Here is a 25,221-nt window from a genome sequence, read left to right as displayed (position 1 = left end):
TAATAAAAAGCCCCTGGCGGCCTCCCTTTACTAATAAAAAGGCCCTAGCTGCCTCCCTTTACTAATAAAAAGGCCCTAGCTGCCTCCCTTTACTAATAAAAAGGCCCTAGCTGCCTCCCTTTACTAATAAAAAGGCCCTAGCTGCCTCCCTTTACTAATAAAAAGGCCCTAGCTGCCTCCCTTTACTAATAAAAAGGCCCTAGCTGCCTCCCTTTACTAATAAAAAGGCCCTAGCTGCCTCCCTTTACTAATAAAAAGGCCCTAGCTGCCTCCCTTTACTAATAAAAAGGCCCTAGCTGCCTCCCTTTACTAATAAAAAGGCCCTAGCTGCCTCCCTTTACTAATAAAAAGCCCCTGGCGGCCTCCCTTTACTAATAAAAAGCCCCTGGCGGCCTCCCTTTACTAATAAAAAGCCCCTGGCGGCCTCCCTTTACTAATAAAAAGCCCCTGGCGGCCTCCCTTTACTAATAAAAAGGCCCTAGCTGCCTCCCTTTACTAATAAAAAGGCCCTAGATGCCTCCCTTTACTAATAAAAAGCCCCTAGCTGCCTCCCTTTACTAATAAAAAGCCCCTAGCTGCCTCCCTTTACTAATAAAAAGGCCCTAGCTGCCTCCCTTTACTAATAAAAAGCCCCTAGCTGCCTCCCTTTACTAATAAAAAGGCCCTAGCAGCCTCCCTTTACTAATAAAAAGGCCCTAGCTGCCTCCCTTTACTAATTAAAAGTCCCTAGCTGCCTCCCTTTACTAATAAAAAGCCCCTAGCTGCCTCCCTTTACTAATAAAAAGACCCTAGCTGCCTCCCTTTACTAATAAAAAGCCCCTAGCTGCCTCCCTTTACTAATAAAAAGCCCCTAGATGCCTCCCTTTACTAACAAAAAGCCCCTAGATGCCTCCCTTTACTAATAAAAAAGGCCCTAGCTGCCTCCCTTTACTAATTAAAAGACCCTAGCGGTCTCCCTTTACAAATTTAGAGCCCGTAGCGGCCTCTCTTTACTAGTTAAAAGGCCCTAGAGCCCCCCCTTTACTAATTAAAAGGCCCTAGAGCCCCCCTTTACTAATAAAAAGGCCCTAGAGCCCCCCCTTTAGTAATTAAAAGGCCCTAGAGCCCCCCCCTTTACTAATTAAAAGGCCCTAGAGCCCCCCCTTTACTAATTAAAAGGCCCTAGAGCCCCCCCTTTACTAATTAAAAGGCCCTAGAGCCCCCCCTTTACTAATTAAAAGGCCCCAAAGGCCTCCCTTAACAAATAAAAAGCCCCAGCCTACCTTTACTAATAAAAAAAAAGACCCTAGCTGCCTTCCCTATACAAATAATAACCCTATATACTTATCCTTGATGTCTTCTTCCGCGTACCTTCACTCCTAATGGCGATCCGCTCACCTTCTGTAGCTCCTGCACCGCGTGCCTCTGGTCACGTGACTTACGCGACCTGACGTCAGGTCGCGTCAGTCACGTGACATGGGCCGCGCGGTACAGGAGCTACAGAAGATGGGCGGATCGCCGACGCGGGGCTTGGAGGTAAGTATGGGGCAGAAAACGGGGGCACGGTGGCAGCTCGACACCGGGGCAGCTTAGTTCGGGGAACTTTCCCCCGCGGCACACTCAACCTTGTGTCGCGGCACACTAGTGTGCCGCGGCACACAGGTTGAAAATCACTGGCCTACAGAACTGTTCCTCGTTTTCGCTTAGTCATGCCTTCCTCTCCACAGAGTATCACAAGGCTCAGGATCAGCCAGGACTTGCAGTTACACTTCCTGGATCTGCAGAGAACGCAGTGAGTATAGAGCACACACATGCTCAGCGTCATGAAAACCTAGAATATTAAACACCTAGCAGGTATATACAGGATTGGGATGTACATTATCTTACGGAGTCCTTCCAGGTACTCGCTGGCTTAGATTCATTGCTGAGCTATTGATCTTGCATTACTGTGTGGCAGTTACATTGTATTATAGTGGTAAATTAGACAATTGTTCTCTTCCTGGATCTTGTCACTGCAGAACATGTTTTATGTGCGGTTACACTGCATATTTATTAGACACAATCTCTTACATTAACTGTTTTTTGCACAACTCTTTGTCTAGCTGAATAGTAAGGGATCAGGAGGAGACCTAGACAGTTATGTAGCCAGGATAATAGAATTTCTAGTGATCATGATGCAAAGTTACCAGACATGTGCAACAACTGAGGGGGAGGGTAGAGTTAAATCTGTGCCGAAGAGCATCAGGAAGCCTAAAAGATATCTCTTCAGTTCTATAAACAATACATTCTTATGTTATTATAGGGGGAGGAGAGAGGGCTGGTACAGATTCTGCATTGGGGCCCAGAAACTTCAACTTACAGGAATGTCTCTCATCAGAATAAATGTGAAATAATTTAGAATCTGCTTAATTACCCAAATAAACGTAGTCTGGCATAGATTGAGAATAAAAAACAGCTTCTAAGGGGGTTAAATGTGCAAGATTAGTGTTGACACCATCTTGTAAGTTAAGGTCAGACATAGCTTTCACTCATATGCAACCAGTGTTGTATACATTGGCTTGTGTGAGGGAAAGAGGTTTGCTCACTGAGAAGACTGTATTCCTTAGGGCTATTTTCACACTTACATGGGCCAGTCCGTGGCCAACCACACTACTGAGGATGGGATTCCTTCCTTATTATATATGATCTACGGAGTCCCTACTTTCCTGCTAAACAGCAACACCCACACTGTAATCATTTGGTGTTCACAGGCGTCCTGCATTTGAAGCAAATTTTTTGGTGTTAATAATTAGAAAATAAGGGAAGGCATTCTTATTTTTTGTGTATGCATGAGAAATATGACACATACTAGCTACAGAACAAAACACAGATGTAACTAGGACTGTGCTTTTAAGGACCCCAGATAGGTTGGCTTCAAGTACAAGCTACATCTTTCTACCTACTGCAATGTATTAGCCGAGCCCCTTGAAAACAAGTCAATTCATCATTCAGTGAATTCTTGAAGAATAAAAGAGTTGGTATATGAAAATCTCTGATGAACAAGATGGCGATTTCCAGCACTCAGACAAGTTGGAAACTTGGTTTTTTATTAATGCATAATTAAAAGAGGATGTACATCCATGGGGAAGAATAACATACACCGTGACTGACCTACGCGTTTTGACCTGTAATATTTAGCTCTTAGTCGTGGTCTCCTGGTGAGCTGACTTAAAATCTACTTTTTTATTGATATGCAAAGCGCTCTTCTGTTTTCATTGATAGGCATATTAATTGTTGGCAACCTTGCCTCTGCGGTGGGAATACGCCAACTACTTCTACTGTACAGTGTCTATCCTCTCCCTCTAGGTGCCCTTGCTTGGCTCACCTGTACAGGACTCCTCTCCTCTCCTCATTCCAACACTCATTTTCACCTCCCTCTCTTCTCACTGTTATTGACATTGTTACAAGGTTGTCTTTAGTCTTGAATCTGCTCTGTGTGTAGCATACATGCTTTTATTACTCCAAAATTTGTAACATCATCCTACGGTATTTGTATCATCATGAGCATCACATTGATTTAAATGGTTCTTCTGAATTATTTGCTTTTTAATTTATTTTTGTATATTGTGACGTACCCCACACACCGGAGTTCGAACACCTACTCTATGGAGTCCCAGTATTTAGCCCTTAAGCTCCACCCACTTCCACAAAATGGCATTCTAACGCTAAATTTGCTCCACACAATCTCAGCACCCAGATGCAGTCACTGCCATCACCCACAAGTTACTTATACAAAGAAGGCCATAGGCACCTCAACCACACATACAATGCACACTGATGATTTACACAGAACATGCACTCACTACTTTTACTACTTATACTATATTAAAAATGGCCTGGTAACGTAATTCCTTTCGGAAACTGAGATCCTTTAAGGCTACAAGCAGAGGCTTATTAAAGTTAAGACATTAATATACATAAAAAATACAGTACACTCAAAAGAAAATTGTCAGATAAAAAGTTAAAGTAAAAAAAAGTTAAAAACAATACACACACGATACTTACAAACAGTTAGGGAAAACATAAACAAAAAAATTTTGCTATGGAAATAGGTAGAAATTCCTTGGTCCATGGAGAGTGATCCGGTCTTCGAATGTATAGAGTCCTCAGAACTGAACCAAGCCATGTGGTTTCTTAACTAATTTAAAGCCACAAGGTTTTTGACCCCCACCCCTGGCTGTGATGTCGCTGTGAGGTGGAATTTTTTCTATCCCCCTCTCATCAGAGAGGTACTCTCTGGGTTTAGGGTTTATTAAAATCCCATAACTTTTGATTGGAAGATGGCACAACCACACCATTGCTTCCAGTCAACTGGGTGCTTTATTACCATATACCCCATACCCAACTTGGGGTGGCCAAACCTAATATTAGGGGTGTTCTGCAACTGTCCGATTTGCCCTGCCGCTAGGCTTCTGATACTTGGTCCAGGAGTGTATCTAGATCCTATAAATGTCCAGTGTAACTGGGGACCCATAATTATGAATTATGCCCCAGTAACGGATAGCTATGGTATTCCCTTTGTCTGAATTTTGAAGGGAAAATACTATCCTGTGTCTTTCAGCACAAGCCGGCCCAAGGTGTCAATTTTCCCACTTAGTTTTTCTGATTAAAAACAGCCTCCCTGGGGTTTGGAGACTCACTGCCCCGCCCCTCTTCCTGGCTGGTTGTAAAGCAAAGTGCCCCATCAGCCATTTGCTCTGGTCAAATGGAGCCTCATGACAGGACATAATGAAACAACATTGGAAAGAAAGAAAAAGAAAAAAAAACTGTACAGTGGTAATATTATAACATGTATGCTCCACCACTGCTAGCTAGCCTGCCTTGTTTTCTTCTGAGGATCCAGTTCTGCACTTTTACATGGCTCCTGGTCATGGACTTGAAAGAAGAGAGGAGAGAGAAGAGGAGGAGCCGGAACCCGCACCAACGATCTGGACACCAGAGGGTGAGTATTAAGTTTTTTATTTTTTACTTGACTTGTGTATAAGCCGAAGTGAGTTTTTTCAGCACATTTATACACGAGTATAAGTATAATTTTTTTTTATGAGACATTATTATTTACATATATGTAAATGTTATTACTAAAATGTGAGACTTAAAGGGTTAAGCAGGTTTGCCTCACACTGCCATCACTATGAGGTTAATATCCCATGTTTAGGGTTATCCAAGCTCAAAAAAAGCTGACAACAAAGTGATAGCACATAATTTTTTTTCTGTTTGCAGAATTGTGTTCAAATGGCTCAAACCAAGGAACAGCGAATTTTGGAGTTTGTAAAGCAAAATGCAACTGAGGGTGACCCTCAGAGTGTGTTGGACCACATTGATAAATACTGCAGCCAAAAAGAATGGGCCATGAATGTGGGAGATGAAAAAGGTAACATTTCTAACTTCAGCATGGAGTATACCACTTTCATTTTATAGTTGGCCATGTTGGTGGAATTGCTGTTTCTTGTGTGTAGGGGCACCTTGACTCTACACCAAGAGCAGATTTTGGGGGAGCTTAGGAAAATGATGGCACCCAATGCTGGCATAAACGAGCAATTAGAAGTAAAAACAAATTTGTTTCTCCACATAGGGACTTTGATGTCCCCACATATACTTTACATTCTCTGATCATGGACCTTTTAATTGCAGTAAATTAAATTTATTTTAGGCCTGATTCTGGATAATGTTCTGAAAGAGGCAAATCCAACCACGGCTCTGGAAATGGGCACCTATTGTGGTTATTCTGCTATTCGGATAGCCCGTTTACTGAAGCCAGGAGGTCGTCTGCTTACTATGGAGATGGAGCCTAAGAATGCCGCTGTAGCTAAGGAGATGATCAAGTTTGCTGGCGTGCAAGATAAGGTTTTTATTATGGTGTATGAATTGTGGAAAGAATAGATACTGGGGGAGATGTATCATTGCAGTTATGTCAGTTTCCTGTCTTAAAAATGTCTCACAGTTGTCGCTTCTGACGGTCTGCTCCAAATATGCAACATTTTTGCTAACATTTTTCGATTCAGGCAATTCGCTATTGATTTATTAAGTGAATCCAGCTTTTCACAAAGTCACAAATGTAGGCGCAAATCCACTCCATTCCCCAAGTAACTAGTTGTTTTTCCTACTAGCAACTAGAACTACTTGTGCCACTGTAATGTGATGTGCAAAAGATATCTAAAGAGCTCCTAAAAACTGGAGTTCCTATAAGGAACTAAGGGCATCAGTTTTAACTTCCACTCTTTCTATTGGCCTTTTGTCTCCTCCATGTGTGCACCTGTCAGTGATGTGGTCACCAATGTCTACTTGTATTAGTATGCCAGCAAAATGAGGCCTCACTGTATACTGTGGGCTAATAGCCCAAATCATAGAACACTGCCAGTTTCCGTGTTTTATAATTACAACTTTCTAGTTGTGATTTGTTCATAGTATAACATATACATATCTGGATAAACTAAGAGTAAGATGAAGATTAGCCATTGTAAACATGTGATTGATTTCTCAGGTAGAAATTCTGGAGGGCACCACAGAGGTAATTATTCCAAGCCTGAAGACAAAGTATGGTGTGGAACATGCGGACTTTGTATTTATTGACCATTTTGGAAAACATTATACAAGTGACACAAAGTTACTTGAGGTAAGTTACATGTAGCAGTTGACTATTATTATTGAAAAGGCATTGGTTTCAGAAGTATCCAAAGTTATACTAAACATATAATCTGCTTATGTTTCTACTGTGATTCATGCATCATTTTAGTCTCCTAATTCCTATCCTATAATATGCCTATCCCTGCCTAACATTTGTCACTCCAGAATTTATCACCATAGAATTATATTAAATTTTAAACATCTTCCCATCTGACATCATGTAAATGATAGTTTCCCCTTATTGCCATAATTGGGGATCACAGCAACTGTATATATTACTCATCGACAAATACTAAAATGATATGAACACAATATGCAGCTATCAAATTATATGTGGAACAAATGATTGCATGTTACATCAATACTAAATCAAACTGCCGTGACTATACCAATAAAAATCAGCCAACAATATAATACCCAAACCATTCCAACTAATAGCACTAATCCATTTCAAGACAACAGACACCTCGGCATCCATGCTGTGAAAACCTTCTTTTTATTCACCCCTCATATGAAAAGCAATGTTTCATTTGCTCTTTGTAGCCTTTCTTACATATAACTTTACTTCATGTTACATGTAATGTGTGAGTGTGGGGGACGGGCAGGATATTAGGTAACATTACCATTATACATCTTATATACATCAAAAATTCAGCATCGCTTTCTTGAAATGAAAAGTAAATCACCGGGTCCAGAATTGTCTTTTACCGCATCAGCCACCATTGCTATACGACATGATTTCACAATTCCTTTATCTCAAAAGCAATAGAACTATTTAACCATGTAGCGGCGAAGGAGAAGGACTGAAGTCGCCATCCTCCTACCCCCCAATGCACAAGCAATGTAATGAACTGCCTTGGTATTCTGTACTGTTTGTTCTGTAATATACTGTTCACTGACCCGCCTGGAGTAGTGATGCACAAAAATTTTTTTCCAATGGCATTAATAAAGTTGCATTCTATCCTAAATGGCAGGAGATGGAGGGTCATGTGATCTCTAACGGTCCATGACCAAGCTACCCTCCAGGACCTTATGATAGGATTGATCCTCCATTTTCATTGTGCTGCTCCACCATGCTGTATTTGTCTACTGCACAAGGCTCCAATAATATGCATCAAACACCACAACATGAGCAGTACTATACCTACTACATAGTGACATTCACTATAACAACCACTGTACAAGGAACAATACTACCACAGTCCAGTGCCAGATCCCAGTTCACAGGCTCTACAGATCACATTACATTACAAATAAATCCAATGATTTACAATTTCTCTTCACTATTTGCATGGTTCCTATTCTTCCCCTACAGTAGTGTATTGATTCCCTTTTAGTGCTTAGTTTTCAAACCGAGATTGTAGTGGAGATTCTGTGACTCGCTTTTGCCTTTATTCTCACTATCTCACTAGAATTTAATGTTTAATTAAGGAGTAAATAATTATACACATCTTAAAAAGATAAAAGGAACACTTTAATAACACATCCTACATCTGAATGAATGAAATATTCTCATTGAATACTTTGTTCTGTACAAAGTTGAACAAAATAAAAAAAAATCATCAATGGAAATCAAATTTATTAACCAATGGAGGGCTGGATTTGGGGTCACACACAAAATAAAGTGGAAAAACACAGTAGATGATGATCCAACTTTGATGTAATGTCCATAAAACAAGTTGCCACAATGATTATCAGTATTGTGTGTTGCCTCCACACTCCTGCATGACCTCCCAACAATGCCTCGGCATGCTCCTGATGAGGCTGTGGATGGTCTCCAGAAGGATCTCCTCCCAATCCTTGACTAAAGCATCCGCCAACTCCTGGACAGTCTGTGGTGCACCGTGACATTGGTGGATGGAGCTAGACATGATGACCCAAAGGTGCTCAATTGGATTCAGGTCTGAGGAATGAGCAGTGCACAAAGGCCAAGGTAGCGGTCTGCCTTTGTTCTAAGGAGGTACTGGAGAATCACTGCTAGAGCCCTGCAGAATGACCTCCAGCAGGCCACAAATGTGCATGTGTCTTCACAAACGGTTAGAAACTGACTCCATGAGGATGGTATGAGGGCTGATGTCCATAGATGGGGGTTGTGCTCACAGCCCAACACCGTGCAGGACACTTGGCATGTGCCAGAGAACACCAGAATTGGAAAATACAACATTGGTGCCCTGTGCTCTTCACAAATGGAAGCAGTACATTTGACAGACGTGAGTCGGGAGATGCCGCGGAGGACGATCTGCTGTCTGCAACATCCTTCAGCATGGTTTGGCAGTGGGTCAGTAATGGTGTGGGTTTTTGGGAGGGCTTAGAGGTAGCCTGACTGCCATTTGGTACCCAGATGAGATCTTCAGACCCCTTCTGAGACCATATGCTGGTGCAGTTTGCCCTGGGTTACTCCTAATGCAGGACATTGTTAGACCTCATGTGGCTGACAAAGGCATTGAAGCTATGGACTGACCCGCTCGTTCCCCAGACCTTAATCTGATTGAGCACATCTGGGACATCATGTCTCGCTCCATCCACTAACATCACATTGCACCACAGTCTGTCCAGGAATTAGCAGATGCTTTAGTCAAGGTCTGGCACGAGATCCCGCAGAACCATCTGCAACCACATCAGGAGCATTGCGAGGCGTTGTAGGGAGGTCATACAGGTACATGGAGGCCACACACAATACTGAGTCTCATTTTGACTTGTTTCAAGGACTTTTCATCAAAGTTGGATTAGCATCTAGTGTGTTTTTCCACTTTATTTTGTGGGTGACTCCAAATCCAAGCCTTCATTGGTTAATAAATTTGATTTCCATTGATGATTTTTTGGGTTATTTTGTTGTCAACACATTGAAATCTTGCCACTTTGTTTTTCTACTCTGAATTGGCATTTGTTTTAACAATCTGATATCCCCCATGAGGTATTCCTGCTGATAACTTGCTTTACTATTAACCATACAGCAAGTTTTTAAGACTGGTAGTTTGACTAATTATATTTATTTCTTCATAACAGATGAGGTAATTGTCAAAGAATGTGATACTGTATACAGTTTGGTTATTTATACAGGATAGTAATAGTAATAAATGTATCCATGGTGATTTGTTCATTTGATTCTAAATTCTTCCACTTCTTCTGTAGGAATATGGTTTACTCCGAAAGGGATCTGTGCTGATAGCAGACAATGTTGTATACCCTGGAGCGCCAGGCTTCCTTGAATATGTCAGGACAAGTGGACGTTATGACTGTACCAACTACCCTTCACATGTTGAGTACACTGATAAGGTGGACGCATTGGAAAAGGCAGTTTTTAAAGGCTAGTAATATAGAACAAGGGAAGGGGCCTGTAGTTGTGTTGTACGAATAAAGGTGGTGAGAGAGGGGTTACAACAAAAATCTAAGAAATGAAAAGTCTTTATGTTCAGTGTTAATAGAGCTCTTGTATTTTTATGATTAATACTGACCCTTTTTCTCCATTGAATAAACATTGATCCTTGATTTAATGGTGCCAGCTACTTGTTCTGTCGTTTGTTAAATCTTAGAAGAAGCTATTTTTTGTTAACCACTTCTGACTTGCGGGCCATGCCTGCCTGGTCCTTCCTTTTTTGCTCATCTCATAACAAGCAAAATACTGACATTAAAAAAACAAAAAATATCTATTCACTCTTGTTCCATCATTGAGTGTCCAAAGATGGAAAAAAGTAATATCACTTAATGGGCAGAGAGTAGACAGCTATTGTGTCAGCAGGGGACTTCATTCTGTCACATGGTTGCTACACTGCAATGAGCTCATACTGATGCTGTGCTCCTTCTTCCACCCTACCTGACCATAAGAAGGCTCCATTTACTTGACAATCAGTAACGCATTGCGGGGGATTTATGACCACTACATTTCTTGTATTATTTTGTACTGTTTTAACGAAGACAAGTCACAAAGCGACAAGAGGGTCACTACTGCGACACAAAACAAAGTAGACAACATGGTGGTAAATTACCATCAATGATTTACTTTTTCAGTCATTAAAGGACACCTGTCATCAGGTCTCTGTAATTATTTCTGTCACCACTACCTGTTGGAGCAGCTCTCAAGGATCCCATCACAGCCTTTATATAACAATATACAATGTGGAAGTAGATGGAAAAACTTCAAAAGGTCAAGTTATGTTCAGTACCCGATGGAGCAAAGAGGACCTCGGCCACCGTCCCTAAATTGCCGACTTAAAATATATGCAACATTAGAATTTATATATCCAAAAAAACTCTTAATCCTTTGCTCAATACATCAATGGATAAAAAGATTTGTTTCTTTAAAAGTGTCCAATAAATGGCAATTTCCACCAACAGTCAACAGTGTTTATAATGAAATCGCTGTTCTCAAAAGACAGTACCTTAATAGTTGAAAGAATCAGACATCGGAGTAGAGTAGTGGTGATATTTTACAGAGCTCACTGTTCTACCTCACCTCGAGTGGAGCGATTTCCACGTGGGCAGTTGCAGTTGTTCTCCAGATCCTACACTCGAAATGAAGAGGAACAACACTAGTGCACCACCGTTTGTAAACCAGGTGAAAACTACTTTAATTATACTCACATAGTGTATAGCTTGAGTTTAATCATAAAACAAATAAAAGATGATCACCCTTCCAGAGGGTCAGCTACACAAGTGCCTAACATGTTCTCTTCTCCTATACATATGTGAGAGATACAGACATCAGCTACACAAGTACCTGACATGCTGTGTTATCCTATACACATGACAGACACAGACATCAGCTACACAAGTGTCCGACATGCTGTGTTATCCTATACACGTGACAGACACAGACATCAGCTACACAAGTACCTGACATGCTGTGTTATCCTATACACATGTGAGAGATACAGACATCAGCTACACAAGTACCTGACATGTTCTCTTCTCCCATAAACAAGTACCTGACATCCGATATTCTCCTATACACATGTGAGAGACACAGACATCAGCTACACAAGTGCCTGACATGTTCTCTTCTCCTATACATATGTGAGAGATACAGACATCAGCTACACAAGTGCCTGACATGTTCTCCTCTCCTATACATGAGAGATACAGACATCAGCTACACAAGTACCTGAAATGCTCTCTTCTCCCATAAGCAAGTACCTGACATCCGATATTCTCCCATACACATGTGAAAGACACAAACATCAGCTACACAAGTACCTGACATCCGATATCCTCCTATACACATGTGAGAGACACAGACATCAGCTACGCAAGTGCCTGACATGTTCTCTTCGCCTACACATATGTGAGAGATACAGACATCAGCTACACAAGTACCTGACATGCTGTGTTACCCTATACACATGTGAGAGACACATACATCAGCTACACAAATACCTGACATGCTGTGTTCTCCTATACACATGGTTGCATCCTGTAGCAGTTGTATCTCTCATACACACACAGGCAGCAGGGGGCCCCCAGAACCAAGGAGCACATAGAGGAGCCATTACACCATTATACCTCACATCATTATACAGACTGTCAGTCAATCACTGGGGGTGTGGCTGCGCCTCCCACTCATGAATAAGCTGGACAGCTGAATATGATAATGACTCATTGGACCCATCGCTGGTCATTTGCATATATTTTTAGTTTATAGGCATGTAGAGGGACAATGTGGGACAGAGGCAATACTTTATAATTTCAGTTAATGAAAATATGTTTAGTTTTGGGGGTTAATTTGCCTGACAGGTTCTCTTTAAGCAGATTTGCTGTTGTGGCTTGAGATTGTTGTCATGTTGCATGACCCACTTATGCAGGGCCGGCGCCAGCACCCGGCAAACCCGGGCAAGTGCCGGGGCCCACAGCTGCTGGGAGGGCCCACTCGTGGCCAGATCTATTCCCCCAGCAGCCGGGCCGTGCCGGGTGCTGGCACCGTAAAGCGGCGCTCCGTTTACCGCAAGACCCTGCCGTGCAGCGAAACCCCCGTCTGAAGCAGTAGTGCCGTGCCGGGTTCCAGCGCCGTAAAGTGGCGCTCCATCTGCTGCAGGATGCTGCGCGTGAGGCCGCCGGCAGGAGGACGGCGAAGGGGAAGCTCCGGACCTGACCAGAAGACTGAGGTGAGTAGTGTTCTCTTTATTTTATCGGTCACATTTACTAGTGCTTGAGGGGTGAGGAGGGGGCTGTATAGAATGAATGGGGGGGGATGAGGAGGGGGCTGTATATAATGAATGGGGAGATGAGGAGGGGGCTGTATATAATGAATGGGGAGATGAGGAGGGCCTGTATATAATGAATGGGGGATGAGGAGGGGGCTGTATATAATGAATGGGGGATGAGGAGGGGGGCTGTATATAATGAATGGGGAGGATGAGGAGGGGGGCTGTATATAATGAATGGGGAGATGAGGAGGGGCTGTATATAATGAATGGGGAGATGAGGAGGAGCTGTATATAATGAATGGGGAGATGAGGAGGGGCTGTATATAATGAATGGGGAGATGAGGAGGGGCTGTATATAATGAATGGGGAGATGAGGAGGGGCTGTATATAATGAATGGGGAGATGAGGAGGGGCTGTATATAATGAATGGGGAGATGAGGAGGGGCTGTATATAATGAATGGGGAGATGAGGAGGGGCTGTATATAATGAATGGGGGGATGAGGAGGGGCGAGGAGGGGCTGTATATAATGAATGGGGGATGAGGAGGGGGCTGTATATAATGAATGGGGGATGAGGAGGGGGCTATATATAATGAATGGGGGATGAGGAGGGGCCTGTATATAATGAATGGGGGATGAGGAGGGGGCTGTATATAATGAATGGGGGATGAGGAGGGGGCTGTATATAATGAATGGGGGATGAGGAGGGGGCTGTATATAATGAATCGGGGGTGCGTGCAGGGGGCTGCATATAATGGGCGGTGAAGGGGATGCATATATTCCATGGGGGGAGAGGGGCTGCATATAATTAAACTATGGGCGGTGAGGGGGGCCTGGGCTGTATATAATTAATCCATGGGGGTGAGGAGGCTGTATACAATGAATCCATGCCGCTACGCCAGTTTACTGCAAAGGGGCCCACTGAGGCTCTATCGCCCAAGGGCCCACTGAAACCTGGAGCCGGCCCTGCACTTATGGCTTAAGCTTAAAGGGAACCGGTCACCTGATTTCACCCCACAGGTAAGGTATGAACTGTCCTTTCTAGTGTTGCATTTATCATGTGAGATTTTGAATGTTTGCCTTTAAAAAAAAATCAATTCCAAAATCATGTGAAAATGAGTGGAGAAGAGCCTGCAAGGGGAGTGTAATTTCAGATGTTCCAATCTACAGTTCTATTTAACATAGGAACATGCTTTTCTGTTGTATAACCCCCTTACAAACACAGCAATGTGTCACGATATGCAAATATACTTTAGAAGGTGATTTTCATGATTTTCATTTTTTTCATGATATGGTGTACTTAATCTTAGTCTTATATTTTGGTGTACATGTTTTGCACATTTTGAATTATTAGGCATTGGTTATGCTCATCATACAGTTGGTCTAACCTTCCAAAAAACTAACATCAACCATATGTTTGCTTTAAGTTGAAATAATTTTTTTTATCACTGATATGTTATTTTGATGTTAGGAGGAGTACAAATCAATCATCAATTTTACAGATTTTCCCCAAAAATTTAGGATTCATTTATTTTTAGAGGCTTATTCATATTTATAGGGGTTTTAAAAGTTCTATTTATTAGAAACCCCCTGCAAAGCACCATATTTAATATATTAAATTGAACTCCTCATAATATTCTAAATAGCCCGTATTAAGCATCAAAAACGAACTAAAACAAAATTGGAGATTCTAAAAATAACTTTCTTATTTTGACAAACTTTATCATGCAAGAGAAATAGAGAAAACACATCTCAGATTTTGTTGTGCAATTTCTTTTGAGTCCGGCAATACCCCACATGTAGATGTAAACCCTGTTATGGGCCCATAACAGAGCACAAAAATGAAGGAGCACCATAGCAGATTTTGATTACCGTATATACTCGTGTATAAGACGAGTTTTTCAGCACAAAAAATGTGCTGAAAAACGTGCCCTCGGCTTATACACGAGTCACAAGTTAAAATACAACACTTAAAAAATACTTAAAAAATAATAAACTTATATACTCACCCTCCGGTGGCCCTGATCTGCAGCGCTGCTCTCCCGATGTCCGCGTGGGTCCTCTTCTGGCTTCCGCGCCTGGCTTCTGTCCTCTGTACATCGCGCTGGGAGAGAGCAATGGAGGCGCCCAGCGCGATGTACAGAAGATGGCGCGGAAGCCAGAAGAGGACCCGCGCGGACATCGGGGGAGCAGCGCTGCAGATCGGGGCCACCAGAGGGTGAGTATATAAGTTTATTTTTTTTTTTTAAGGCTGGGCAGCGCTGTATACTACTGGGGGCAGGCTGGGCAGCGCTGTATACTACTGGGGGCAGGCTGGGCAGCGCTGTATACTACTGGGGGCAGGCTGGGCAGCGCTGTATACTACTGGGGGCAAGCTGGGAAGTGCTGTATACTACTGGGGGCAAGCTGGGAAGTGCTGTATACTACTGGAGGGCAAGCTGGGCAGTGCTGTATACTACTGGGGGCAGGCTGGGCAGTGCTGTATACTACTGGGGGCAGGCTGGGCAGTGCTGTATACTATTGGGGGCAGGCTGTATACTACTGGGGGCAGGCTGGGGTGGCTGTATACTAATGGGGGCAGGCTGGGATGGCTGTATACTACTGGGGGCAGGCTGGGATGGCTGTATACTACTGGGGTAGGCTGGGATGGCTGTATACTACTGGGGGCAGGCTGGGGTGGCTGTATACTACTGGGGGCAGGCTGTATACTATAGGGGGCTGGCTGGCTATATCTTGGGGGGGTGGTCTGTGACCAATCCATTTCCCACCCTTGGCTTATACACAAGTCAATAGGTTTTCCCAGTTTTTGGTGGTAAAATTAGGGGTCTCGGCTTATACTCGGGTCGGCTTATACTCGAGTATATACGGTACATAGTTTTATGTGACATTATGCATCTGAAAAGTTTGAGATACCAGAAAGGTGCAAACCCCTCACAAATTATCCTATTTTAGAAACGACACCACGCAAAAAATTTTACCAGGGAGAATATTAACACCACATAACACCACAGATGTTTCATAGAAAGTATTAACATTTACTCATATGAGGGGAATTCTTTTTTCCTCCCAAAATATTGCTTTGTCCCCCAAACTTTTAAGAATAGGTTAAACCTTTAACGACCAGGCCCTTTTTCGTTTTTACATTTTAATTTTTCACTCCCCACCATCATAAATCCATAACTTTTTTTATTTTTCCATGTAGAGAGCTGTGTGAGGGCTTATTTTCTCCATGAAAAATTGAACTTCATAGTGATAGTATTTAATATTCCATGCCGCGTACTGGAAAGTGGGAAAGAAATGAAATGCATTTGCCCCGGAGTCTTGTGGGCTTAGATTTGAAGGCTTTCACTGTGCCCTCCAAATAACATGTCTACTTTATTCTTTGGGTCGGTACGATTAAGGGTATACAAAATTTATATAGGTTTTATAATGTTTTCACACATTTAGAAAACTTAAAGCCTCCTGTACAAAAAAGAAAAATCATTTTGCCATCTTCTTGGCTTTTGATGACGTTTTCAATGCTACCATTTTAAGGACTGTATGGCCATTTAATTACTTTTTATTGAATTTTTTATATTTTTCAAAATTGAAAAAAGTAACATTTCTGACTTTGGGCACTATTTTCTGTTACAGGGGTTAAACGCTGGGAATAACTGATTATATTTTGATAGGTCAAACATTTTGGGATGTGGCGATACCTAACATGTTTATGATATTTACTGTTTATTTATATTTATATAAGTTCTATAGAAAAGAGGGTGATTTGAATTTTTAGGGGTTTTTTTTAATATAAATTTAACATTTTTTTACTATTTTTTTTAGACCCCCTAGGGTACATTAACCCTGGGTGGTCTGATCCTACCATATACTGCCATACTACAGTATGGCAGTATATGGGTATTTTACACATGATCTTTTACAATGTGCAAATGCCATGTGGAATATAGGGATGTCTGTGCTCCAATAGTCCCTGGAGTCCGAATTCAAGAAACTGAGGAGTTGGAGGTTTGGCTTACCGACTCCACAAAACAACATACATACAAATACATACAGCATATAAATTTCACATACACTCAAATACACACCCATACCTCTCATCTTTTGGCCTAGTGAAAGAGGTGACGAAAAGACCCTCTGTTTTTTAAGAAACCACACCCATTGTCCCACCCCCAAACATAGTATAAAAGTCATGTCTGTCCATGAAAGAAAATCCTCAAATTTCAATCCCCTACTGATGTTTACACAATAAAGATAATTTTTAACTAGAGATGAGCGAGCACTAAAATGCTCGGGTACTCGTTATTCGAGACGAACTTTTCCCGATGCTCGAGTGCTCGTCTCGAATAACGAGCCCCATTGAAGTCAATGGGAGACTCGAGCATTTTTCAAGGGGACCAAGGCTCTGCACAGGGAAGCTTGGCCAAACACCTGGGAACCTCAGAAAAGGATGGAAACACCACGGAAATGGACAGGAAACAGCAGGGGCAGCATGCATGGATGCCTCTGAGGCTGCTTAATCGCACCATTATGCCAAAATTATGGGCAACAGCATGGCCATGACAGAGTGACAGAATGAAGCTAGATAGCATCTAAAACATCCAATAATTGACCCTGACACTATAGGGGACTTCATGCAGAGGCAGCGGCAGGCTAGAGAGTGGCATGGCGACATACCCTAAATGGACTCAGGCTTCAAACCAATGGGTGGCAGAGAGGAACCAAAGGAGGTGAGCAAGAAGCGCTCAAATAATATCGGTACATGATAAAAGTTTGCCAGTATATTTTGTGGATTACACAGCAGGGTGGCGACAAAGTTAACATGGAAGCCATGAAAACAACCCAAAATTCTGCCTGACAAAGCTCGTTTGATAAGGGGACCATGTATGGAGGCAGTGAACTAGTAGTAGATTAAAGGTGCTGCAGTTAAAACTATGTTAGTTGGATCTTGGCATGGAGCTGGCGCTCCGCTGCCAGGCGAGCTTTCGCCAATCCAAGCCCGTGTCTCTAGGCTACTCCCCAAACAGCACTTCTAAGAACCTTTTGTATAAGATCAAGTGTAGTAGCGTTCTTATAAGTTTAGGATATGGCGGGTGAGGGGAATGTAAACAGAAGCGCAAGAAGCGCTGAAATAATATTGGTAAATGATAAAAGTTTGCCAGTATATTTTGTGGATAACACAGCTGGGTGGCGACAAAGTTAACAACTTTGATGTGGAATCCATGAAAACAACCCAAATTTCTGCCTGACACACCTCGTTTGATAAAGGGACGATGTATGGAGGCAGCTATATGGACGACTTTTGGAGGTAGCAATGGAGACAACGTGTGGAGGCTGCTATGGAGACAATTTAATTTGGATAGTGCCTGTATGTGGCAGTCCAAAAAAGTTTTCAAACCAGAGGAGCAGGTAGGTGGCCCTCCAGAAAAATGGAATAGATTGAGTGCCTGTATGTGGCAGTCCAAAAAAGTTTTCAAACCAGAGGAGCAGGTAGGTGGCCCTCCAGAAAAATGGAATAGATTGAGTGACTGTATGTGGCAGTCCAAAAAAGTTTTCAAACCAGAGGAGCAGGTAGGTGGCCCTCCAGAAAAATGGAATAGATTGAGTGCCTGTATGTGGCAGTCCAAAAAAGTTTTCAAACCAGAGGAGCAGGTAGGTGGCCCTCCAGAAAAATGGAATAGATTGAGTGCCTGTATGTGGCAGTCCAAAAAAGTTTTCAAACCAGAGGAGCAGGTAGGTGGCCCTCCAGAAAAATGGAATAGATTGAGTGCCTGTATGTGGCAGTCCAAAAAAGTTTTCAAACCAGAGGAGCAGGTAGGTGGCCCTCCAGAAAAATTGAATAGATTGAGTGCCTGTATGTGGCACTCCCAAAAATTGTTTAAAACAGAGGACCGGGTCGGTGGCCCTCCAGAAAAATTAAATGCATAAAGTACTATAGCTAGAGCCAGTGGGCCCTGTCAAAAAATAGCCAGTTTCCTCTGCTTTACTGTACAAAGAGGAGGAGAAGGAGGAAAAGGAGGAGGAGGAGGAGTGGATAAATTATTCAGGTTGAGCTTCCTTCACCTGGTGGAGATTGGAAATTATGAGAAATCCAGGCTTTATTCATCTTAATAAGCGTCAGCCTGTCAGCGCTGTCAGTCGACAGGCGTGTACGCTTATCGGTGATGATGCCACCAGCTGCACTGAAAACCCGCTCGGACAAGACGCTAGCGGCAGGGCAGGCAAGGACCTCCAAGGCGTACAGCGTCAGTCCGTGCCACATGTCCAGCTTTGAAACCCAGTAGTTGTAGGGAGCTGTGTGATCATTTAGGACGATGGTATGGTCAGCTACGTACTCCCTCACCATCTTTCTGTAAAGATCAGCCCTACTCTGCCAAGACTGGGGACAGGTGACAGTGTCTTGCTGGGGTGACATAAAGCTGGCAAAAGCCTTGTAAAGCGTACCCTTGCCAGTGCTGGACAAGCTGCCTGCTCGCCTACTCTCCCTCGCTACTTGTCCCGCAGAACTACGCACTCTGCCGCTAGCGCTGTCAGAAGGGAAATACTGTTTCAGCTTGTGCACCAGGGCCTGCTGGTATTCATGCATTCTCACACTCCTTTCCTCTCCAGGGATGAGAGTGGAAAGATTTTGCTTGTACCGTGGGTCCAGGAGAGTGAACACCCAGTAATCGGTGCTGGAATAAATTCTTTGAACGCGAGGGTCACGGGATAGGCAGCCTAGCATGAAATCTGCCATATGCGCCAGAGTACCAACGCGTAAGAATTCACTCCCCTCACTGGCCTGACTGTCCATTTCCTCCTCCTCCAACTCCTCCAACTCCTCTTCTTCTGCCCATACACGCTGAACAGTGAAGGACTCAACAATGGTCCCCTCTTGTGTCTCGCCAACATTCTCCTCCTCTTCCTCCTCATCCTCCTCCACCTCCACCTCCTCCGATATGCGCTGAGAAACAGACCTAAGGGTGCTTTGGCTATCAACAAGGGAATCTTCTTCCCCCGTCTCTTGTGACGAGCGCAAAGCTTCAGACTTCATGCTGATCAGAGATTTTTTCAACAGGCCAAGCAGCGGGATGGTGAGGCTGATGATGTCGGCATCGCCACTGACCATCTGTGTTGACTCCTCAAAGTTACTCAGCACCTGACAGATATCAGACATCCACGTCCACTCCTCATTGTAGACTTGAGGAAGCTGACTGACCTGACTACCAGTTCTGGTGGAAGTTGACATCTGGCAGTCTACAATCGCTCGGCGCTGCTGGTAAACTCTGGATAACATGGTCAGTGTTGAATTCCACCTCGTGGGCACGTCGCACAACAGTCGGTGAGCGGGCAGTTGGAGGCGGCGCTGCGCTGCCCTGAGAGTGGCAGCATCTGTGCTGGACTTCCTGAAATGCGCACAGATGCAGCGCACCTTCGTGAGCAAATCAGACAGATTGGGGTATGTCTTGAGGAAACGCTGAACTATCAGATTTAACACATGGGCCAGGCATGGCACATGTGTCAGTCTGCCGAGTTGCAGAGCCGCCACCAGGTTACGGCCGTTGTCACACACAACCATGCCTGGCTTCAGGTTCAGCGGTGCCAGCCACAGATCAGTCTGCGCCGTGATGCCCTGTAATAGTTCTTGGGCGGTGTGCCTTTTATCGCCTAGGCTCAGCAGTTTGAGCACCGCCTGCTGTCGCTTAGCGACGGCACTGCTGCTGTGCCTAGAGCTACCGACTGATGGCGCCATGCCCACGGATGGTAGTTCGGAGGAGGAGGTGGCATAGTAGGCCTGAAACACCTGGACCGAGGTAGGCCCCGCAATCCTTGGCGTCGGCAGTATATGACCAGCCGCAGGGTCAGACTCGGTCCCAGCCTCCACCAAGTTAACCCAATGTGCCGTCAGCGATATATAGTGGCCCTGCCCGGCAGCACTCGCCCACGTGTCCGTGGTCAGGTGGACCTTGTCAGAAACGGCGTTGGTCAGGGCACGGATGATGTTGTCTGACACGTGCTGGTGCAGGGCTGGGACGGCACATCGGGAAAAGTAGTGGCGGCTGGGGACCGAATACTGAGGGGCGGCCGCCGCCATGAGATTGCGAAAGGCCTCGGTCTCTACTAGCCTATAGGGCAGCATCTCCAGGCTGAGCAATCTGGAGATGTGGACATTAAGGGCTTGGGCGTGCGGGTGGGTTGCACTATATTTGCGTTTCCGCTCCAGCGTCTGGGGTATGGAGAGCTGAACGCTGGTGGATGCTGTGGAGGATCGTGGAGGCGACGATGGGGTTTTTGTGGCAGGGTCCTGGGCAGGGGGCTGACTATCAGCTGACACAGGGGAAGGAGCAGTGGTGTGCACGGCCGGAGGTGAACGGGCTTGTTGCCACTGAGTGGGGTGTTTAGCATTCATATGCCTGCGCATACTGGTGGTAGTTAAGCTATTAGTGGTGGAACCCCTGCTGATCCTGGTTTGGCAAATGTTGCACACCACAGTCCGTCGGTCATCCGGTGTTTCCTTAAAGAACCTCCAGACTTCTGAAAATCTAGCCCTCGCCGCAGGAGCCCTCGCCACGGGAGCTTCACTAGTTGACACATTTGGCGCTGATGCACCAGGTCTGGCCCTGCCTCTCCGTCTGGCCCCACCACTGCCTCTTCCAACCTGTTCTGGTCGAGGACTCTCCTCCGTCTCAGAAGCACTGTGTTCACCCGGCCTATCAACCCAGCTTGGGTCTGTCACCTCATCATCCTCCGATCCCTCAGTCTGCTCCCCCCTCGGACTTCCTGCCCTGACAACAACTTCCCCACTGTCTGACAACCGTGTCTCCTCATTGTCGGACACCTCTTTACACACTTCTTCCACTACGTCAAGAAGGTCATCATCACCCACAGACTGCGACTGGTGGAAAACCTGGGCATCGGAAAATTGCTCAGCAGCAACCGGACAAGTGGTTTGTGACTGTGGGAAGGGTCCAGAAAACAGTTCCTCAGAGTATGCCGGTTCAAATGCCAAATTTTCCTGGGAGGGGGCAGACTGGGGGGGAGGAGGCTGAGGTGCAGGAGCTGGAGGAGTGCCGATTTCGGTGACATGGGTGGACTGCGTGGAAGACTGACTGGTGGACAAATTGCTCGAAGCATTGTCGGCAATCCACGACATCACCTGTTCGCACTGTTCTGGCCTCAACAGTGCTCTACCACGAGTCCCAGTAACTTCAGACATGAACCTAGGGAGTGTAGCTCTGCGGCGTTCCCCTGCTCCCTCATCAGCAGGTGGTGTCTCACCCCGCCCAGGACCACGGCCTCTGATTCCTGCAGTAGTTGGACGCCCACGTCCCCGCCCTCGTCCTCTACCCCTAGCCCTCGGGTTAAACATTTTGAAAATGAGAGTTATAACTTGAATTTTTTTTTAACTTTTTTTTGTGTTTTTTTGTGTTTTTTAGGTTTTTTTTTGTGTTTTTTAGTTTTTAAAACCAAACAATGCTATCCTATTGCTATGGCTATTTTCTAGCCAAGTATGAAAGCACACTGCTATGCCAGATGAGATGACGCTGAGTTATGAAAAAATAAACGTAAAATAAAAAGGAAATGGCAGACTGTGCCTAATTGAAATCCAACCCCTAATAAATTTTCCCACTTCGGTCTTTGCGATGGATATGTGCGCCACTAAGCGCTAAACACAGCGGTCGCAAGTCTCACTCCAAATTCCTGACAATTGGCTAGTATATGCACTGCAGCAAGGACAGCCACCAGCAGATCAACCAGAAATAAAATATATATAACGCTATTGTAGGCGTAAGTAAGCCGTTTGGATTCTCCTTTGGCTATTTTCTAGCCAAGTATGAAAGCACACTGATGAGATGACGCTGAGTTATGAAAAAATAAACGTAAAATAAAAAGGAAATGGCAGACTGTGCCTAATTGAAATCCAACCCCTAATAAATTTTCCCACTTCGGTCTTTGCGATGGATATGTGCGTCACTAAGCGCTAAACACAGCGGTCGCAAGTCTCACTCCAAATTCCTGACAATTGGCTAGTATATGCACTGCAGCAAGGACAGCCACCAGCAGATCAACCAGAAATAAAATATATATAACGCTATTGTAGGCGTAAGTAAGCCGTTTGGATTCTCCTTTGGGTATTTTCTAGCCAAGTATGAAAGCACACTGATGAGATGACGCTGAGTTATGAAAAAATAAACGTAAAATAAAAAGGAAATGGCAGACTGTGCCTAATTGAAATCAAACCCCTAATAAATTTTCCCACTTTGGTGTTTGAGGTGGATATGTGTGTCACTAAGAGCTAAACACAACGGTAGCAAGTCCCCCTGCAAATTCCTCACAATATGGTACTAGCTGCACTACTAGTGCCAGCAAGCCCAGCCACAAGCAAACAAAAAAAAAAAAAGTATAACGTTATTGTAGCCCTAAGAAGGGCTGTTGGGTTCTTGTTGAATCACTCCTGCCTAACACTATTCTAATAGAACACCCTAACGCTTTCCCTGACCAGCAGCAGCTCTCTCCCTAGCGGCATCCAGACACAGAATGATCCGAGCAGCGCGGGCAGCGGCTAGTCTATCCCAGGGTCCCCTGATCTGGCCAGCCAACCACTGCTATCGACGTGTAAGGGTACCACGTCATGCTGGGTGGAGTGCAGAGTCTCCTGGCTTGTGATTGGCTCTGTTTCTGGCCGCCAAAAAGCAAAACGGCGGGAGCTGCCATTTTCTCGAGCGGGCGAAGTATTCGTCCGAGCAACGAGCAGTTTCGAGTACGCTAATGCTCGAACGAGCATCAAGCTCGGACGAGTATGTTCGCTCATCTCTATTTTTAACCCAATACTTTACAATTTTACAGTGCTATTGCCGTTCTTGCTCCCATCACTCAGTGATGGTTAGTTTAAGATTCCAGAGTGTGGGCAGGAGCTCTCTAAGCAGACACTTCATGATTCCTGTGCTATGAGAAGCTGTGCGCTGACAATGTGCTTAGATTATCAGGATACAGGGTCTATCTACACTTATTTAGCTTCTCAACATTCTACTAGATCTGATACATAGAAAGAGAGATGAGACAGATTACAGATGAGATGTATATAACATTCTTCGCTCTACAACATCTCATCTACACACACAAATCATATCTGCCCTTGAGCTTGTAGCTTTACTTTCCTCACAATGCTGCTGCTGTTTGCCGTCAGGAAGTCACTGTGTGCAAAATGGACCTGGTATCCAAGGGTGGGGGCTGGAGGCAGAGAGGAGCTTAGCTCAGCATCAGACAAAAACTCAGGGTTGGGTCCAGGGGCAACAAAAATTGTGTACACCAGGACTGATAAGTGACAGGTTAGAATTATACCTGTGAAATTTTAAGTAATAACAGTGAATTAGAGAATGTGTTATTTTGTTATCCTGAGTATATTTATTAAACTTATCTTTGTGGGAATACCCATTTAATGGCCTGCCACATAGTATAATGCCCACTTCCTGAGCCCCCCCCCCCCAAGGACCCATATAATACCCCATAATGCAACTTAGGAACATATAATATCCTGCTTTAATTTTATCCTCCCTTTATTTTTGTAGCCTTCTGTCTTCCTCCATCTTCCCTCATATTGTGGCCTCCTGTGCTCCCCCATATCCCCTTATGTTGTGGCCCCATGTCCCCCTCCGTCTCCCCTGATATTGTTGCCTCTTGTCCTCCTTCATCTCCCCTTATATAGTAGCCTCCTGTCCTCCTCCATCTCCCCCTCCTATTGTAGACCCTGGTATCTGGGTATTAAACAACAAAAAAAAAAAGTTGCTACTTACCTTTGCCTCATCCCCCCTTACTCCTGCTGCTTCTTCCTCTCCCTAGAGCTCTGAGATGATGGACGGAGAAGGGCAGGACCAGCCAGTGGAGGAGCTTCCTCCACACATCCCCACACCTCCCTACTGTTTGTATTACTTCTTTCACAGATCTCTTGTTCTGGCACCAACATCAGTTTAGGATTGTCATCAAAAGACAACATTGTAGATATCATTCGACCCATTAGGCTGCCTTGCATGTGAATTATCACAGATTCAGTTCACCTGAATTAATCTTATGCCAGACCCTGCCTGGTGTAAAATTGCGCTGCAACCTGCAGTACGATCTCATGCAGGTCATACCTAATGTGCTGGCACGTCCCTGCTCTAGCCCACTATACGTCCCTCCCCACTCAATTGTTGTGGCTAAGGCATAAGGGAGGAAAAAAGTTGAAATTCCTAACTGCAATAAATCCCTCTTGTACTTGTGATTCTTTAACCCCTTAAAGACAGACATTTTATAGTTTAAGGCTCAGCCCCATTTTCTGTAATCTGAAAAAAAAATCTAATGTTTATGATGAAGGTCACCCAACCACAATGTTACGAGGAGACACAAACTTTCCTAGCTACTCACATGGGGCCAATGTTTGAGTTTTATAGCCATGCTCAGTGCAGAGAGCGGGCGTAGATAA

At 44.3% G+C, this 25,221-nt stretch overlaps 1 protein-coding gene across 3 annotated transcripts; it reads left to right on the top strand.

Annotated features, from left to right (window-relative positions):
- The first annotated feature begins 1,661 nt into the window (after window positions 1–1,661).
- Window positions 1,662–10,136, top strand: LOC140125185 (catechol O-methyltransferase-like). Of its 3 annotated transcripts, none has more exons than XM_072144479.1 (5): window positions 1,662–1,771; window positions 5,239–5,389; window positions 5,669–5,862; window positions 6,500–6,631; window positions 9,775–10,136. In XM_072144479.1, the coding sequence occupies exons 2-5, from the start codon at window positions 5,251–5,253 to the stop codon at window positions 9,952–9,954; spliced, it is 645 nt and encodes a 214-aa protein (XP_072000580.1). In that variant the 5' UTR covers window positions 1,662–1,771; window positions 5,239–5,250; the 3' UTR covers window positions 9,955–10,136. The 3 variants fall into 3 exon arrangements, with proteins under 3 accessions (XP_072000580.1, XP_072000581.1, XP_072000579.1); XM_072144480.1 differs by having other exon boundaries at window positions 1,759–1,879; XM_072144478.1 differs by lacking the exon at window positions 1,662–1,771 and adding an exon at window positions 4,833–4,960.
- Window positions 10,137–25,221: the final 15,085 nt, after the last annotated feature.

Source organism: Engystomops pustulosus, chromosome 1 (genome assembly GCF_040894005.1).
Source record: "Engystomops pustulosus chromosome 1, aEngPut4.maternal, whole genome shotgun sequence".
NCBI lineage: Eukaryota > Metazoa > Chordata > Amphibia > Anura > Leptodactylidae > Engystomops > Engystomops pustulosus.
Note: the sequence above shows the minus strand (reverse complement) of the source record. Positions and strands in the feature narration are given on the sequence as shown.

Excerpts from the sequence above, each read along its gene's own strand:
- LOC140125185 (XM_072144478.1), top strand. The coding sequence starts at position 4,889 with ATGGACTTGAAAGAAGAGAGGAGAGAGAAGAGGAGGAGCCGGAACCCG. Across the intron at positions 5,863-6,499 it reads TTGCTGGCGTGCAAGATAAG|GTAGAAATTCTGGAGGGCAC; the intron begins GTTTTTATTATG and ends TTGATTTCTCAG. Across the intron at positions 6,632-9,774 it reads GTGACACAAAGTTACTTGAG|GAATATGGTTTACTCCGAAA; the intron begins GTAAGTTACATG and ends CTTCTTCTGTAG.